Consider the following 17375-nt stretch of genomic DNA (forward strand, 5'->3'; position numbering starts at 1 on the left):
AGAATTGCTCTGAAGCAGATGGATTTCGACATTATTTGATTTAGCTGAGGGATGAGAATGGTCGAATAAGGTGTAGATGCTATGGTATAATATTACTATCATATTTATACTACAAAATGACTGATCTAATCTTAGGAAATATTAATATGTGCGTTAGAAACGGTTTCTATCTATAGTACAATAATATAATAATATGGATACTTATTGATTAATAATGAAATATTAATATGTGCGTTAGAAACGGTTTCTATCTATAGAAACGATTTTTCTGAAATCCTGATAATAATTATACAAAAAGATAGTTATAAATACAAATATTGTACGTACATAATTGCATCTTAAATCTTTTAAATTAAAATTTTATTTTTAGATAAAAATTAACTTAATAAATTACATGCTAATCTTTTTTTAATAATTGAAAAAAATATAGGGGTCGATGAATTATCAGGCAGAGGAGGAGAAGAAGACACTACTAGACGATTCCTGCTCGGAGAAATGTGGAGAATGGTATCACCTAGAAACCATTTAAAGTCCATGGCAAAAAAAGTAAATATATGTTTTTGCTCATTTTGGTATAAAACATTTGTATAATAAACATATTATATAATTAGAATTTTATTAGAATCTTTATAATATTACCTTTAATTGATATGTTGTACAATAAAAAATTATTTAAATGAATAATATATAGATAAATTTTAATATTTTTAGGTATTTTAGATTTGTGAGAAAAGGATATGCTAATAACACGAAGAATATTAGCTTATAAAATGTTTATTTGAATATAATTCATGAGCTATTAAATGATATTAGTATTAATTTTAAACTTTATTTTATCGTATTTATTTTTGTTTAACCCTATGCATTAAGTAATTAATACAAGTTTGTCCATAAAAAATTGACCAGTTTTATCATTTTAATTTGGGCCGTTCACTAAAATTAGAGCAATTTCTAAATATGAAAAGTTTAAATATTTAAATGATACGAATAACGTGGATCATACAATCCACTAACATTACTTCTCTCTTATTTCTTTTTCTTTTTCTTCTCTCTTATTTTATCAATTGTACTGTTCACAATTATGTCTAATTTTGGTAAAAAAATATTAATATTCAGTGAAAAGTGAAAAATGTCTGCTGAAAGAGATTCAGTTAATAAAATTTATAAATGGCAGACAAAACATGATCAAGATCTCAATTTAATAATCTCTCTGTCCATTGTTAATTGACACCAATTTTTTTTTTCATCCGTCCTTAATTAATTGATGTCCTTACTTTTTACTATTTTTTGGTAATGAATCCACATTTTACTAAATCATTTCATTCACATTTTAACTCAAATTAATATATAAAAATAGGATTTAACTTTTTCCAGTATATATTTTATAAAATTCATATTAATTTAAATAATGTCAATTAATAGGGGGAAGTAATATAGTAATCCCATACTGGCTTTGTCCCTTGTTTATAATAAATGTATTTTTTAAATATAAAACTTAAGAAAATACTATATTAAATGAATTAAACAGAAAAAGAAAAGTAAATAGATGAAATAGAAGTGTTCAAAGTTTTCAACCCGAATCAGTATCTCACCGCTTCCATCAATGGAAGTCGTAACCGAAAACGGAGCCCCGACCCGAATCCTACTGGGTCAAAACCTCGAAATCGGGCGGGCACAAGGCCTCGATTCCTCGGACAAAACAGTTTCGCGGCGCCATCTCTCCCTCTCCGTCGCCGGAGATACGAACGGCGAAGAAACCCGCCTGCAATTCGAAGTCCTCGGAAGAAATCCAATCTACGTACACAGAGATGGCGAAGTCAAGATTTTCCGGAGGTTCGAGAGAGGCGAGATGAGAAAGGGCGACATGCTGTGCGTTTCCGGAAAGAATCCCGTTTGGTACTCAGTCAGAACAACTGAAGATTGCGGGGAAGGTGTTCGACAAAATGTGTCAGAGATTGAATTGGCTGCTAAACTGGAGATTGATTCGGGAGTTGTCGATTTAGATATTTCGGGTCTCGATCCTGTTAAAGGTTTGTTCTGTTTTTCCACAGCTTATTTAATTTAGTAGTGATGAGATTGCTTAATTGATGTTAAAGGTTAAAACTTGTTGAATTGGATGAGTGAATGATTAATTAGCTTAAATTTTGTTGCAGAATTTGGTTTTGTGGTTGCAGGCCACGAGTTTGATGGATATCCGAAAAGGATGATCCAGAATTGGAATTGGTTTGTTGAGGAAGAAGTGAGAGATGGAGAAGATGATGACAATGAGAAGAAAGTGAAGGGGAAGAGGAAGAGAGGAGGAGGGCATAATGATGATGAGTGGAGCGGCGAGAGTGAAGATGAGAAGGTGTTGATGAACAAATCAAGAAAGGCACGAAGGGAGAAGTACGTGACAAGGTCCGAGGATCGCCATGGTAAGATGAGCTCAACAAGAACGGATGATAGGATTGTTGATAATGAAGAAGAGGACGAGGACAATGAAGATGACGAGACATTAGGGGGCTTTGTTGTGGATGACGAAAACGTGGAGGAGGAGGAAGAGAATGAATCGGAGGAGGAGGAAGAAGATTTTGAAGATGAAGATGAAGACGAAGATGAATGACATGATCATACAAGAACATATTGTAGGGCTTTAACTTGTTATGAATACCGTGTTGTATATTTTTGTATCCCTGTGATCCAGGTAATCTATACCTTATTTCACTTTCATTTCAGTGCAAATTTTTTATAGTACTAATGCTTAATTTTTATAAGCAGAATTTATTAATCCATGTATAAGTTTTTGAGTTTATATTACCTAATTTTAATTGGTTTATAATTTATTAAAGAAACAACTTTAAGATTAATTAATTTGAAATATTTTTTTATTTTTCTAAATCAACCAAACACAAACACCATCATAAAGGTAAGGTGTATTAACAAACTAGTATATCATTGAGAACAAATAATAGTACTACTTGTCAAAGTAGTCTAAATTATTGTTCAACATTGAGAAAAATAAACAATAAGTATCTTAGATCATCCCCATCGATCATCGCTGATCGATGAGGCGGACGGCGTCCATGCTGACGGCACGATATGCCCGTGTCCGCCGTTGTGCTCGCACCGACGGCACGGCGCTGTTTGATAAGGCTAATTTCATGCATCCGTTATGTGGTGAAAAAACACTTTATTTTGCTGGGTCTAACGCAGTTTTTAAGCCAGGTGTGTGAAGGAGACGCTAGATCCAGGAAGAGCTGGAGACAATGGACTAGCAAAGGAAACGGAGGGAAGTGAGCAGAAGTAAAGAGAAAAAAAATGGCTAGACGAAGGAGGTCAATAGCTGAGGGCAACAAAGACTATTCATACCTCGCTGGACCCACTTCAACGCCTATAAATAAAGGAGCATGCAGCACACGCCAGAGAGGAATTTTGCTCTTAGCTCACACACTCACACACACACTTGGGAAATGGGAATTCTGGGATAGTTTAGGGTTTCTAAGGGGTTCATCTTCGGCAAAAGTCAGTGGTAACACCGTCCTCTCGGAGGGCAAAGAAACAATCTGTTTTTCATTCAGCTTTTCGCACTTTTATTCCGTCGAACTTCATTGTTTTGGAAGTCGATTTGGTTGTTGCTACTTATCGGTTATCTATGCATTTAGTTTATGTCATTTTGGTGTTTATCTTGTGTTGATTTACGATTCTGAGTTTTTGTTTGAGGTTCTAATTTCGGCAATTGAATGTTATTCTCTATTTTGGATAATTCTGTGTTTGATCTGGGAAAGAGGTTGTGGATCTGAATTCTGGTTGTTGATCGGTGGTTGTTTGGCGAATCTGTAGCTATGGATATACTTTTGGTCGGAGTTTGTGTCGGATGCTTGGATCCGGAGTGGATTTAGCATCCGAGGTTGGATCTGAACAGGGGAATCAAGTTGTGCATGGATTTCGAACTCTTTTGCTCTCTTTTCATTTTACTCCGTCTAGTAGCCATAGATCTGCTTAGTTTTTAATTGTTCTTCGTTAAATTGCTTTAAATTCAGTCTGCTTCGTTTCCGATTCACGTTCCATCTATGTTTTTACTGAAATTTTATGCAAATTGATTGGAGAAGATGATGTCGCTGTTAGTTAGTACTTTAATTAGTTGTTTTTCAGCTTTTCATCCGTACTTTACCTTTTCAGCAAATGGTCCCCACCGTCAGTTTATTTCCCAGGTCTAGGTTAGGAAATAGTTTCTTAGATCTAGTGATTGTCTCGTTTTCCAGTTTTCATGCGTGATTTCTGTTCTGCCTAGATCTAGTTGTTAGCGTAGCAGATTTCACTCCAAGTTTAGTTTAATTTCCTCAACCCAAAAATGCATGGCAGCAGCCAACCCAAAAATAGTCCCGAATCCTTGAGCATGTTTACTTGCGCATTCATCTATGTGGGGTCGATCCCTACTTCCCTGTGCTAATTTTAGTATACGTGGCTGTGGGTTTTTGAAGCGATATTCTGTGTGTCCGACGACCGAGATCTTCCAACGATCCGTGAGTTCCTAGACCTTGCGATCTAGTGGATTCGCTGGACCTAGGAGACTTGTTATTCCTTTATGTGCACACAGTACTTAGCAAAGATATTCAGGCTTCAAATGGCGCCGTTGCCGGGGATGAATGGCGTTAATTGTTTATGCGTTTGAGGATTTGGTGTAAATAGTGTAATTTCTGTTATTTTGTTTTTCTTGACAGTTTATGAACACGGGCTTCCATTCTGGAACACGGGCTAGTTCATCTGGGTCAGAGATCGCCCGATACAAGTGGCAAGTCAAGGAGTCTACGTCCACCGTCACTACCAGATCAGGGTTAAGGACAGTAGACCCGTTTCCGTTCGAATTAGAAAGTGAGAAGGAGTGGAACTCGTCAGGAGAAGAGGACCCGAAGTCGTCCACAGAAATAGAGCATTCCGAGACTGAGGAAGAGGAAGACGCGAATATGGCACATTTAGTGGATCCCGATCCGGAGATAGGTTCACTCACCGCGCATCTAGACGGTGAGCCCGCCCATGCCATAGTCTCAAACCCACGCCGGAGGTCTATCGATATCAAGACAAATGTGCTCGGGGTTTTGCCCATATTCTCTGGACGAAGGAACGAATGTCCTTACGAATTCCTAAACGAGTTTAGTAAGCTGTGCAGCATTCAAAAGAGGCCCAACGAGGCAACTGAGGAGGACTACCGCTTGCGTGCAGTCACGTTTGCCCTCAAGGGGGAGGCTAATACTTGGCTGTTGAGGCTCCCACCAGACTCGATCAACACATGGAAGGATTTCAAGCTGGAGTTCTTGGATTATTTTTTCCCGTCCAACAAGACAAACGTCTTGAAGAAGGAGATCCAGGAGTGCAAGCAAGAATATGATGAGTCTCTGAGCTCTTATTGGTCCCGGTTCAAGGGACTGTTGGATGCTTGTCCGAACCACAGGATGATCGAGGCAGAGACTTACTATCTGTTTTACGAAGGTGCAAACCCTGAGTTAAAGGACTTGACGAATTCCTCGAGCGGGGGAAATTTTAACAAGAATAAAGCAAGTGAAGCTAGAGAAACTTTGGGAAGATTGATTGAGGCGAAGAAGGCCTATGATAACCCGCGGAGCATTTTGAGAAGGGGATCAGCCAATGCAGTAACAGAACAAGATGACAAGAAGGTGGAAGACAGGATAGATAAATTGGAGAAAGCACTGCTGAATGCAATTGAGAAGTACAACCCTCATGCTCCATCGGAAAATGAGAAACCCCCTGATCCGGAGGAAAGGAAACTTCAGCCTTATTACAGTCAACCGTGTGAAAGGAAATGCCAGCCCAGGCAAATTCGATGGGAAGCTGGAATCCGGATGGAAGTTGGAACCAAGGAAGACAAAAGGAGGCCCCATGGAGGACTCACCCCAATTTTAGATGAACTGACAATGATCAAAGTCAGCCGCCCCCACTGCAGCTCACAAATTATGCACACCCTCCAGAGAGGCAGTCCAACTGGTCAGGAAGGAATCAAGAGGGGCAATTGCAACTGGGGTACAGGAATCAAGACCATACTAATTGGGCAAACAGGAATCAGAACAATCCAGGGAGCTCCTATGTGCCACCTCACCATAGGAATAACCAAGGGAACTATCATAATTCCCAACCAAATCACCAAGGGAATCAAGGGTCTAGCAACCAGTACAATAGCCACCAAGGAAATCAGGGGAACTATCGACAAACCCAAGGACAGAACCAAGGTCAAGGATCAAATTCTAATCAATTCAACTCCAGGCCACAAAGGAGTCTGGATGACATGGTCCACGACCTAGTCATCCACGACCTAGTGAATTCACAGCAGTTCATGCAGAATAACTTGCATTCCAACAATGACGTGGTGCACAAGTTGCAAGACGCTCAATCGGAACACAAAGCAGCCATGGACATGATGGCGAAACAGCTGTCCCAGATCGCGGTTTCTTTGAATGAGATACGGGGAAATGAAGGGAAACTTCCTGCCACGGTCAAGCCACCCGACCGAGCAAACATTAGTCACATCACCTTGAGATCCGGGAGGGGTTATGAAGGGCCGACACTGGAGATCGACGAGGAAGTACCTGCGCAAGCAAGTAAGGGGAAGGAGAGTCAGGTGTTTCAGGGAGATAGCCCCAGACCCAGAGAAGTTCCTGTTCAGGATGACCTCCAGAAAGGAGATTTAGGGGGATCTCTACCTCGATCAGCTGATCCATTTTTCCTAGATCCAGCGCCTGAGTTAGTAAGTAAAGAAGGAAGTAGAGAGGCTGGCGAACCCCCAGCTGGGAGTTCCACAAATGCGGTTAAGCAGGCAAAGCCGTTTCCATACCGAGGGGAAGCAAAGAAAAAGAAAGATGATACAGAGGACCTCATGGAGATTTTTAGCAAGCTGGAAATCAACCTACCTTTCTTGCAAGCCCTGAAGATTTCTGCCTTTAGCAAGTTCATCAAGGAATTCATAGCAGGGAAGACCAAACCAGATGGAAAGATCGTGATCGGGGAGAACGTGTCAGCTGTGATACAAAAGAGAAGGATGCCTTCAAAATGCACAGACCCAGGTATGTTCACATTACCCATTTCTCTAGGGGATATCAAAGTCGAGCATGCTATGTGTGATCTAGGGGCGTCTATAAATGTTTTACCGCTTTCAATCTACAAGATACTGACAGGGGTTAGGATGGTCGCCACCAAGGTGGTAATCCAGTTAGCAGATAGAACTTGCATCTGTCCTGAAGGTGTGTTAGAAAATATCATAGTCAAGGTGCATGATTTTCTATACCCTACTGATTTCTATGTTATCAAAATGAATGATAATGAGTCTGCTGAGTCTAGTGGCGTGCTTTTAGGGAGACCATTCTTGCGCACTGCTGAGACCATTATCGATGTCTTCGATGGAACAATTTGCTTGGATTATAATGGGGAAAAATATACATTTAGCATAGATGAGGGAATGAAGAGACCATCGGATGTTGAGAATTTGTATGCTATAGATGTTATTAACCCCTTGGTCCAAGAATATCTTGAGACAGAATTGATACAGGAACAAATTGACAACTCCGAGTTGAGCCATTTGATCGATCGAGAAGTTGTAGGGTGGTGTGCAGCAATGAACACAATGGAATTGACAGATGAGGAACTAACAGAGGCCATCATGGATTTTTGCAGGAATCCCGAGTCAGCTAGATCAAGGGGATCAGCCCATGTGGCTAGTCTGGAGAATTCTCCTGAGTCTGGGAAGGGAACATTACCTGATATTGCAGAGAAAAATCCCTTGCCCCAGGAAACGAATAACACAAGGAAGGAACTGAAGACACTCCCACCACACCTCAAGTATGCTTATTTGGAGGAGGATGAGGCATTTCCAGTAATAGTCAACAGTAACTTGACTGAGGAGCAGGAGAAGGAACTGTTGGAAGTGATCAGGCGGAACAAGAAAGCAATAGGGTGGACCCTCTCTGATTTAGTAGGAATCAGTCCTGATCTCTGCATGCACCACATCCGTTTAGAAGAAGGTGTGAAGGCTCACCGAGACGCACAACGAAAACTGAATCCGAACATGCGAGAGGAAGTTCTGAAGGAGGTGTTGAAATTGCTCTCTCTAGGGATCATCTACTCTATTCCGGACAGTGAGTGGGTCAGTCCTGTCCATATGGTGCCCAAAAAGTCTGGAATACAGGTTGTCAAGAATGATAAGAACGAATTGGTGCCCACTAGGCTGGTGACAGGATGGAGGATGTGCATTGACTATAGAAAGCTGAATGAGGCCACAAAGAAGGATCACTTCCCCCTATCCTTCATTGATCAGATGTTAGAAAGATTGGTTGGCAAACAGTATTTTTGCTTCCTTGATGGATATAGTGGCTATTTCCAGATCTACGTTAACCCAGAGGACCAAGGGAAAACCACGTTCACGTGCCCTTTTGGTTCGTATGCATACCAAAGAATGTCGTTTGGATTGTGTAACACACCAGGAACATTCCAGCGGTGTATAATGAGTATTTTTTCAGATTTGCTGGAAGTATGCATTGAGATATTCATGGATGATTTTACCGTATATGGGAATGCGTTCGACACTTGTTTGGCCAGCCTTGATCTAATATTGAAAAGATGCCAGGAGAAACACCAAGTTTTGAATTTCGAAAAATGCCACTTCATGGTGACTGAAGGTATTGTCCTGGGTCATGTGGTTTCTGAAAGAGGAATACAGGTGGACAAGGCAAAGGTAGATGTAATATTAAAGTTACCTTATCCCACGAACCAAAAAGAAGTTAGAGGCTTCTTGGGTCATGCGGGATTTTATAGGAGGTTTATCAAGGATTTCGCAAAAATCGCGCAACCGCTCACTCATTTGTTGCACAACGATGTGGAATTCGTCTTTAACGAAGGATGCAAGAAAGCCTTTCAGTTGCTTAAAGACAGACTCGTGTCCGCACCAATAATCAGGGCTCCAGATTGGAATCACCCCTTTGAGATAATGTGCGATGCGAGTGATTTCGCTGTGGGACTGTGGGAGCTGTCCTAGGGCAGAAGATAGACGGAAAAAGTTATGTGATCTTCTATGCATCCAAGACTCTAAATCAAGCTCAGAAGAACTATGATACCACGGAGAAGGAAATGTTGGTTGTCGTTTACTCGTTCGAAAAATTTCGACCTTATCTTCTTGGGTCGAGGGTTATTGTCTTCACAGATCACGCAGCAATAAAGTACTTACTGGCTAAGAAAGAGTCTAAGCCGAGGTTAATCCGTTGGGTGTTGCTTTTGCAGGAGTTTGATTGGGAAGTGAGAGACAAAAGAGGAATGAAGAATAGAGTAGCCGATCACTTGAGCAGAATTCATCAAGGGGAAACGGAAGAGGCCATACCCGATGCTTTTCCTGAAGAGCATTTGTATTATCTAGGGGATTTTCCTAGACGGATCAGTTGGGAGGCAGTTTTGGCATTAACCGGTCCAGGAGAATCCGACAAGGGGAAGCGAACACTTAACGCAGAACCATGGTTTGCTGACTTAGCAAATTACTTGGTCACAGGAGAGGTGCCAAGTTCAGACAAAGTTTCCCGGGCCCAGAAGATGAAAATTAAAAGCGAAGCCAAATATTACTTTTGGGACGATCCTTACTTATGGAAGATGTGTTCGGATCAAGTGATTAGACGCTGCATTCCCGAATGAGAACAAAGAGATGTGCTAATTCATTGCCACACCTTGGCGTGTGGAGGTCACTTTGGACCAAGGAAGACAGCAAAGAAGGTATTGGACAACGGTTTCTACTGGCCAACGCTTAACAAAGATGCTTTCGAGTTTTGTCAGTGTTGTGAGAGGTGCCAACAGACAGGAGGAATTTCAAGGAGGGACGAGATGCCCCAGGTCCCGGTGATTGTTTGTGAAATCTTCGACGTATGGGGGATGGACTTCATGGGACCATTTCCATCATCCCGTGGGAACACATATATATTGGTTGCAGTGGACTATGTGTCTAAATAATAGAAGCTAAGGCCACCACGACATGTGAATCGAAGGAGGTGGCAAAATTTCTGAAGGCCAATATCTTCAACAGATACGGAGTTCCTCGAGCCATTGTCTCAGATCAAGGAACACATTTCTGTAATCGCACGATCGAGGCTCTGATGAAGAAATATGGTGTTCACCATAGGGTATCTACCCCGTACCACCCTCAGTCTAACGGCCAAGCGGAAATTTCTAATCGCGAGGTCAAGGCAATATTGGAGAAGACAGTTAACCCGTCAAGGAAAGACTGGAGTAAAAGGCTCGGCGATGCATTATGGGCCTACAGAACTGCTTTCAAGACGCCTATCGGAATGTCGCCTTATAGGCTTGTGTTTGGAAAAACGTGCCACTTTCCCGTGGGTATCGAGCACAAGGCGTACTGGGCAGTAAAGGAGATGAGTATGAAGCCTTCGGCTTGTGAGGAAGAAAGAAAGTTACAGTTACAAGAACTGGAGGAACTGAGGCTGGAGTCTTATGAGTCTGTCATGTGGTATAAAGAAAGGACAAAATTATGGCATGACAAGAATCTCCGGGTCAAGGAACTCCATGTGGGACAGAAGGTGCTCTTTTTCCAATCCCGGCTCAAGCTGATGCCAGGGAAGTTGAAGTCTAAGTGGATCGGTCCATATACCATTGTCGGTCTCCGTGCAAATGGAGCAGTAGAGATCCAGGGAAGTGCCTCTAACTCTGTCCCTTTTCTTGTTAATGGTTACAGAGTGAAAGTGTATAGGGATAATTTTGAGCTTTGTGTAATGGAAGAAGTGCCACTACACGCACTCTCTATTATCACCTAGACAGACAAGGAGGTATTCTCGATGAATTCCTGGGTCAGGTAAAGTGGTTAACATTTTAAAATATACACTGAACCAGGGAATCTCAGGAATACTCAAAAGGAGTGTGTAAATAGTTTAATTGCTTTTCAAACAAAGGAAAATCCAAAAAAAAAATGTATATACAATTTAAATCTTCCAAAAATATTTTTGAAGCACCAGACTCCGAAGGAAAATCGATGCCTTATATTCTAACCTTGACCGAGGAGTCTGGCATCTTCAAATTTTTTTTAAGTATAGGGTCATGGTCAGGGGAATCAGCTAGGGAAGGAGAGCATGGAGAAGGAAGTCAAGGAGGGATGGAGATAATTTGAATTTCAAAATTGTCGATATTTATGGGAGGTGTACGGTTGCTTACATCACGCCTGCAACCGCACCATCTTTTCACTAGAAAAGGCTAACCGGCATTTCTCTCTCCAATAATCCCAATCGACGAAAACTGCATTTTCTCTTCCTTCTCTCTACTTCGTTCTCTCTCAAGAAACACAAACCCTAACCAATTTCGACCGAGTTTTCTTCTTGATTTCAGATTTACAATAATGGATCCAACTCAGGCCACCAGAAGTTCGCAGCCGGCGGTGTACGACGCGGTTCTGTTGGTAGAATTGACGCAAAAATTAGGAAGCGTCGAGAAGGCGAAAGAAGTTTATGCTCTGTTCTCCACCAGTCTGATGGCATCCGCGGTGGCCGTACCATCACCGACGATCCCAGCCCGCAGTTCCCCGAGAAGAAGGGTCTCAAGATTCAAACAGGGTACCGGACTCTGGTTCTCAACAAGCAGAAACCGCTTCACTGGAGGCGGACAAAGAAGAGGCAACGAATGAACTGCCGACGGATGGTGGGCGAAACGACGGTGAAACGGAGATGGAGGCCGAATGACAAGGTAATGGAAACCCTAACTCTGAGGGTGAGAAAAAGGGGGAAACCCCTGTTCGAGAGGAGGTTACTATGGGGGAAACCCATGTTATGGAAGACAATGTGGAGGGGGAAACCCCTATTGTGGAAAGGATTGCTGAGGGGGAAACCCCTGTTCACGAAGAAGTTGCTGAGGGGGAAACCCCCTGTTTTGGTAGAAGTTTTTGAGGGGGAAACCCCTGTTCGAGAGTTGATGGATGAGGGGGAAACCCCTATGGAGACTGGGGATGAAACCCCAAAGGATTTTAGGGGTGCGACCCCTGAACCCATGGAGGAGAGGGCGACCCCAAGTGATGTCAGGGGGGAAACCCCTGTTTATATTGAAGGGGCGACCCCGATGGTGGATGATGTGGGGGAAATCCCAGAAAAACTTTTGGAAGAAACAAACCTATACACTACTGAAATACCGGAGCCCGTGGAGGAAGGGCTAGATCTGATTGTGGACCTGGTGGATGACCAGGAAGAAGTGGAACCCCAAGTAGACAAGAGGGCAGAGAGGAGAAGGGCCAGGAGAAGTATGCTCGACAAGGTGGATGACTTGGTCTATGCTGAGAAAGAGGAGTTCCCTGCTCGAGGGACTGACGCAGAAGAGGCAGAGGAACGTCGCCTGGTCAAGGAAAGGGTGAGAGAAGGAAAAGCAGCTGCGACCGGGTCAACACGGTCGAGGAAAGCTCCCTCCGTCAAGGAGGTCGAGGAGACCCTTTTCCCAGTGACCGAAGTCCCCTCTACCGAGGAACAAGACAAGCCTACTCCTGTGTCCGATTCCGAGCTGGGAGAATCTGAAGAGGAGTTTATCCAGGGACGCCCGGAGGTGTGGCTGACTAAGGAACTGCTGGAGTCGATGAGGCATTTCGACGATCAAAAACGAGCCACGGCGTACAAAGAGAGATGCGGTGCAGGAAAAATGGCTAAGTCTGGCAAGCAGTATAGCCCCAAGGAGCTTCGGATGATTGCATGCGATGAGGACTTTCGCGCGTGTATATACGCGATCGGATTCAAGTGGTTGCTGAAGCACAGCCAGGAGAAGGTGTCGGTGGACTTAGCACGGGAGTTTTTCTCGACATTCCGATTAAAGAACACTTCTGACCTCGATGCGGACTCCATCACATTCAGGCTTTTTAATGAGGAACATGAAATGAGCATCCGAGAGTGGTCCTTAAAAATGGGGTTGTTTACCCAGGCTGAGGATGATGAAGGCATATGGAACGAGAGGATGATTGGCGTACCGAAGAACACGCCAGGGTTCAAAGTGTAAGCAGCGTGGGAGCTTGTTACCCACTCCAAGGCAGGAGCATTCAAGTCCAGCTACTCTAAGGCCTCTCACATCGAGGACCGCATCCTCAGATTTGCTCAGACGTTTATTAGCTACAACCTAATGGGAACTGCAAATTCAGCTCTGACTACGACCGACCTCTATTTCACTTGGTGCATGGAAAAAGGCGTTAAGGTGCATCTAGGTTACTGGCTGGCTCAAGCATGTCATCAGATGACAAGCAACCCTGCTCGACATATGTATACCTGCCATCTCCTAGGCGCCTACCTCCGGCGGAATATTGAAATGAAGATAGCCAAAACCGTTCCTTTGGTCGTAATGTGCGAGCCCCCGGAGGTTTTCAGCGTTGAGTACTTTTTCAACAAGGGGTTACTCCAAGCTCACGGCAAACAAACTTTCTTCTACACGGTAGGAGACAAGGTGAAAACGGAGGCTGAAGAGGCTGCGGAGGCTATGCCGAGTGAAGAGGGCGAGGAGCTGAGGAAGGATGTCCAGGAGGTGAAGAAAGAAATGCAAGTGATGAGGAAAGAAATGGTGAGAGAGCTTGGCGGGATAAGGAAAGAGCTGAGCGGGAGCCGTGAAGAGGTGAAGACCCTGCGGGGAAATATTGCGGACCTGGCGGTGAAGTCCGCCAAGCAGAACGAGTGGATGACGGAGGCTGTGGAGCTTGTAATGAAGATGTTGAAATGGTTGGAGAAGACACTCCCCTTGACCCAGTCGAAGGCAATTCCTGGGTCCAGCAGCGAGGTCAAGTAACCAGGCCAGAGCAGTCCCTCCGTCTAGCGACCACCGCACCCGCTCAAGCAAATGGTCACCCCGTCTGCGTCCAAACCAGTGTTAATCCCATCCAGATCGAAGTCCATGATGTTAAAAAAATTAGAGTCTGTTCAACCAGAGCAAGACAAGGAAGAAGAGGAGCCGGAGATGCCGGCGAAAAAGAAAGTGAAGATGACCCGACCCGGGATCCCACCCCAATCTGGCTCTCGAGGGAGCCAGACCCAGAAGTGAATCACCCCCATGACCAAGTAACTTTTATTTTCTGCTTTCCGTTATATCTGTTTTTTATATATGTTTCTTGTTATTGTTTGTGTCTCTGTGCATATTTGTTGTATGTGTTAACCTTCTCCCACTTAGCCCAATGCTTGGTCTAAGTGTGATAAGTTTATGTTTTCTGTTTATTATGTCTTCTCCCACTTAGCCCGATGCTCGGTCTAAGTGTGAGAAGATTTATACGATTATTAATTTTTTATTGTGTGTTGAATTGACTACCCTGTTTCCCCCCTTCACGACGATGGCTTGGGGACAAGCTTGAGTGAAGTGGGAGGGGGAGGGGAGTCAATGCGTGTAGTTGTCAGCATGTTATGAGTCGGTAAGTCTAGGTTTTGTTTGCGTCGCATGAGCTGGTGAATATAATATGGGATGATCTCCTTAGTGAAAGTAATTGAAGATATGATGTATTTCAACTTAGAAGCCTTTTCCTTTAATAAGCCAAGTCAATCTGGACGAAGTAAGAACGATAGAGGATGCCTTAGCTTACTTAGTTGTGAAGCCCCACTATAAGAGTGAGTTATAAGCCTTAAATAACTTTGAGCTAACACATGTAAAGGGGCCGCCACTGAATGCTTAGGGAGAAGAGTCATGAAGGAGAAAAATAGGGAAATTGGGTTATGAAGGTATAAGCTGGATGAAGTCCTGGTAAGGAGTTATAAGCTGGACGAAGTCCAGAGGGGGAAAAAAGGGGAGAAATGGAGGAATAAGCTGGACGAAGTCCAGAGAGAGAAAAAAAAAGAAGAGAAAAAAAATGGTGAAAAGAAAAAAAGGAGGTATAAGCTGGACGAAATCCAGAGGGAATATGTCTAAGGGCAGGGGACAATAGTAACCTGGCCCAGTGAAAAAAAGGGGAGAACAAAGTCTAAAAAGGAAAAAACTCTCATAACCCGACGCTTCAGTGGTATGGAAATAACTTATGAGAGAATCGGTCCTAACATCCCTGGTGAGGAATGAGTGATCGAGTGAATCCAACAATTGGGAAAGTAAAGGGCTATCTTGACGAACTGACAGATTGATTAGGTAGAAGAAGGGAAGGGGCCAATTTGGAGAAGTGCAGCCTGTTGGATTGACCTTGACCTTGTGGGGAAGGTTGCCTAAAAGTTGAAGCTATTTCATGCATACGTGTCTATGTGTTTTTATTGTTTGTTATTTGTGTGTCAGTTATGTCTAGGTCTAGGAGTCTGTTTAGAGTCTAAGGAGTCGGTCAGGGGATAACCGTGCTTTGAAATTCGCCTTATTCTTTTTCTTGTTTTTATACTTGAGGACAAGTATGGTTTAAGTGTGAGCAGTTTAATAAGGCTAATTTCATGCATCGGTTCTATGGTGAAAAAAACATTTTATTTTGCTGGGTCTAACGCAGTTTTTAAGCCAGGTGTGTGAAGGAGACGCTAGATCCAGGAAGAGCTGGAGACAATGGACTAGCAAAGGAAACGGAGGGAAGTGAGCAGAAGTAAAGAGAAAAAAAATGGCTAGACGAAGGAGGTCAATAGCTGAGGGCAACAAAGACTATTCATACCTCGCTGGACCCACTTCAACGACTATAAATAAAGGAGCATGCAGCACACGCCAGAGAGGAATTTTGCTCTTAGCTCACACACTCACACACACACTTGGGAAATGGGAATTCTGGGATAGTTTAGGGTTTCTACGGGATTAATCTTCGGCAAAAGTCAGTGGTAACACCTTCCTCTCGGAGGACGAAGAAACAATCTGTTTTTCATTCAGCTTTTTGCACTTTTATTCCGTCAAACTTCATTGTTTTGGAAATCGATTTGGTTGTTGCTACTTATCGGTTATCTATGCATTTAGTTTATGCCATGTTGGTGTTTATCTTGTGTTGATTTACGATTCTGAGTTTTTGTTTGAGTTCTAATTTCGGCAGTTGAATGTTATTCCCTGTTTTGGATAATTATGTGTTTGATCTGGGAAAGAGGTTGTGGATCTGAATTGTGGTTGTTGATCGGTGGTTGTTTGGCGAATCTGTAACTATGGATATACTTTTGGTCGGATGCTTGGATTCGGAGTGGATTTAGCATCCGAGGTTGGATCTGAACAGAGGAATCAAGTTGTGCATGGATTTCGAACTCTTTTGCTCTCTTTTCATTTTACTCCGTCTAGTAGCCGTAGATCTGCTTAGTTTTTAATTGTTCTTCGTTAAATTGTTTTAAATTGCTTTAGTTAGTTGTTTTTCAGCTTTTCATCCGTACTTTACCTTTTCAGCAAATGGTCCCCACCGTCAGTTTATTTCCCAGGTCTAGGTAATTTAGGAAATAATTTATTAGATCTAGTGATTGTCTCGTTTTCCAGTTTTCATGCGTGATTTCTGTTCTGCCAAGATCTAGTTGTTAGCGTAGCAGATTTCACTCCAAGTTTAGTTTAATTTCCTCAACCCAAAAATGCGTGGCAGCAGCCAACACAAAAATAGTCCCGAATCTTTGAGCATGTTTACTTGCGCATTCATCTCTGTGTGATCGATCCCTACTTCCCTGTGCTAATTTTAGTATACGTGGTTGAGGGTTTTTGAAGCGATATTCTGTGTGTCAGACGACCGAGATCTTCCAACGATCCGTGAGTTCCTAGACCTTGTGATCTAGTGGATTCGCTGGACCTAGGAGACTTGTTATTCCTTTCTGTGCACACAGTACTTAGCAAAGATATTCAGGCTTCACTGCTCGATAATAAGAGCACGTCCGGGCCGTTAAGCAGGGCGACATGGCAGCGTGCGATTGGCCAACGGCAATGCCGTTGTAATTTCCTTTTTCTTTAAAAAAAATTAAAAATAATACCAAATATTAAAAAAAAATATTTTCGGATTCCCAAAAAATATAGCCGTTTTTTGTATTTTTTTGAATTTTTTTTAAATTTTTTTAATCCTACACACATTCATCATTCATCATTCATTTTTAGCAATTTGTAATAGTATTCCAGGTATTTTTAATGCATTCTAATATTTTGAAAATGTTTTTTATTTAAATTGAATAATAGAATGGTGGAATCCTTGTGCATGTGCTTGCGGAAGAGCGTGAATGTGGGTGTTGTGCTTTTGAGAAAGAGCAGAGAGTGAAAAATGAATAAAGGTGGGTCCGGACCACTTGGATGGGGATGTTATTATGCTCGTGTACTATGGCTTAAATTATTAGATGAATAGAGACCAATATAGACCATTTTCGTGATATTTTAAAATTTTAATGTTAAAAAAGTTACCATGTGCAAAAATTGGGACTGCAATTTAAGAATAATATTTGTTTTTTCTATTTGGCGGGTAACAATTTAAATTCGGGTGAGCGAGCATTCGGATTTTGATTAGTTTT

The 17375-nt window shown here is 42.5% G+C and overlaps 1 protein-coding gene across 2 annotated transcripts; it reads left to right on the forward strand.

Annotated features, from left to right (window-relative positions):
* The first annotated feature begins 1546 nt into the window (after nt 1-1546).
* On the forward strand, nt 1547-3650 carry LOC125204371 (SMAD/FHA domain-containing protein). Of its 2 annotated transcripts, XR_007173550.2 has the most exons (3): nt 1547-2030; nt 2154-2683; nt 3205-3650. XR_007173550.2 is itself a non-coding variant. In XM_048103020.2 (2 exons), exons 1-2 carry the CDS (start codon nt 1604-1606, stop codon nt 2600-2602), a joined length of 876 nt encoding a protein of 291 aa, XP_047958977.1. In that variant the 5' UTR covers nt 1547-1603; the 3' UTR covers nt 2603-2709. The 2 variants fall into 2 exon arrangements, 1 of the variants encoding a protein (XP_047958977.1); XM_048103020.2 differs by lacking the exon at nt 3205-3650 and having other exon boundaries at nt 2154-2709.
* The last annotated feature ends 13725 nt before the right edge of the window (nt 3651-17375 follow it).

Source organism: Salvia hispanica, chromosome 6, assembly GCF_029641045.1.
Source record: "Salvia hispanica isolate PSC_SH4W2 chromosome 6, Shi_PSC_v1, whole genome shotgun sequence".
NCBI lineage: Eukaryota > Viridiplantae > Streptophyta > Magnoliopsida > Lamiales > Lamiaceae > Salvia > Salvia hispanica.